This window comes from Myotis brandtii, unplaced genomic scaffold (genome assembly GCF_000412655.1).
Source record: "Myotis brandtii unplaced genomic scaffold, ASM41265v1 scaffold1956, whole genome shotgun sequence".
Taxonomy (NCBI): Eukaryota; Metazoa; Chordata; class Mammalia; order Chiroptera; family Vespertilionidae; genus Myotis; species Myotis brandtii.
Window position 1 is genome coordinate 4,433 of NW_005357294.1, and position 803 is coordinate 5,235.

At 60.3% G+C, this 803-nt stretch overlaps 1 protein-coding gene across 1 annotated transcript in view; it reads right to left on the reverse strand.

Annotated features, from left to right (window-relative positions):
• Nucleotides 1–259: 259 nt before the first annotated feature.
• Nucleotides 260–803, reverse strand: part of MAFA (v-maf avian musculoaponeurotic fibrosarcoma oncogene homolog A) — a 6,339-nt gene continuing 5,795 nt past the window's right edge. The window contains exon 3 of the mRNA XM_014538684.1: nt 260–801. Within this exon, the coding sequence (XP_014394170.1) occupies nt 274–801 (528 nt within the window). The 3' untranslated portion in view covers nt 260–273. The remainder of the gene's footprint in view (nt 802–803) is intronic.

Here is an 803-nt window from a genome sequence, read left to right on the forward strand (position 1 = left end):
TTCTGATCAGGGAGAAGCGCGACAGAAAGGAAACCAGCGCCCCAGCGACTCGTTCCGGCCTCAGCGGGTTTATTGGTGCTTCCCCTCTTTCCTCCCCTCTTTCCGCAGTTTCGCAGCAAATGAAAAGGGAGCCAACAGCCCAACAAAACGGAGCACGATGCCTTGCTGCGCGCTCCCCACGGGCAGGAGCCAGGACCGCGGGCCTCCCCACCCTCCCGCTCGCCCATAAAGGTCGGGCTTTTTAAAAAAATCCCACAAACAAAACGAAACAATTTAAATGAAAATAGAGACACTTTTTTCCACCCACCCCCATGCCAGGAGGTTCAGGCCAAAACCTCCGCTTAAAGTGGTTTTTCTGCTAGAAACGCGGCCACACGTTTTTCTTTCATTCCTCTTGAAGGTTAAATAAGATGCATCTCGCCGAGTCACAGTACCATCTGGTGCATAGAGAACGCGCGGCCGGGTCCGAGCCCCCCTCCCCCCTCCACAGGCAGCAGGACTGGGTGCAGCCCCGGCCCCTGGGCCTGCATCTCCCCGCTCCTTGGCCAGGCGCCCCACCTCCAGCTTCAGCTGCTCCACCTGGCCCTGCAGCTGGCACTTCTCGCTCTCCAGGATGTGCCGCTGCTGCACGCGCTTGAAGCGGCAGGACTGCGCGTAGCCGCGGTTCTTGAGCGTGCGCCGCTTCTGCTTCAGCCGGATCACCTCCTCCTTGCTGACGCCGCGCAGCTGCCGGTTCAGCTCGCGCACCGACATGGACACCAGCTGCTCGTCTGAGAAGCGGTCGTCGAAGTGCAGGCCGCCCT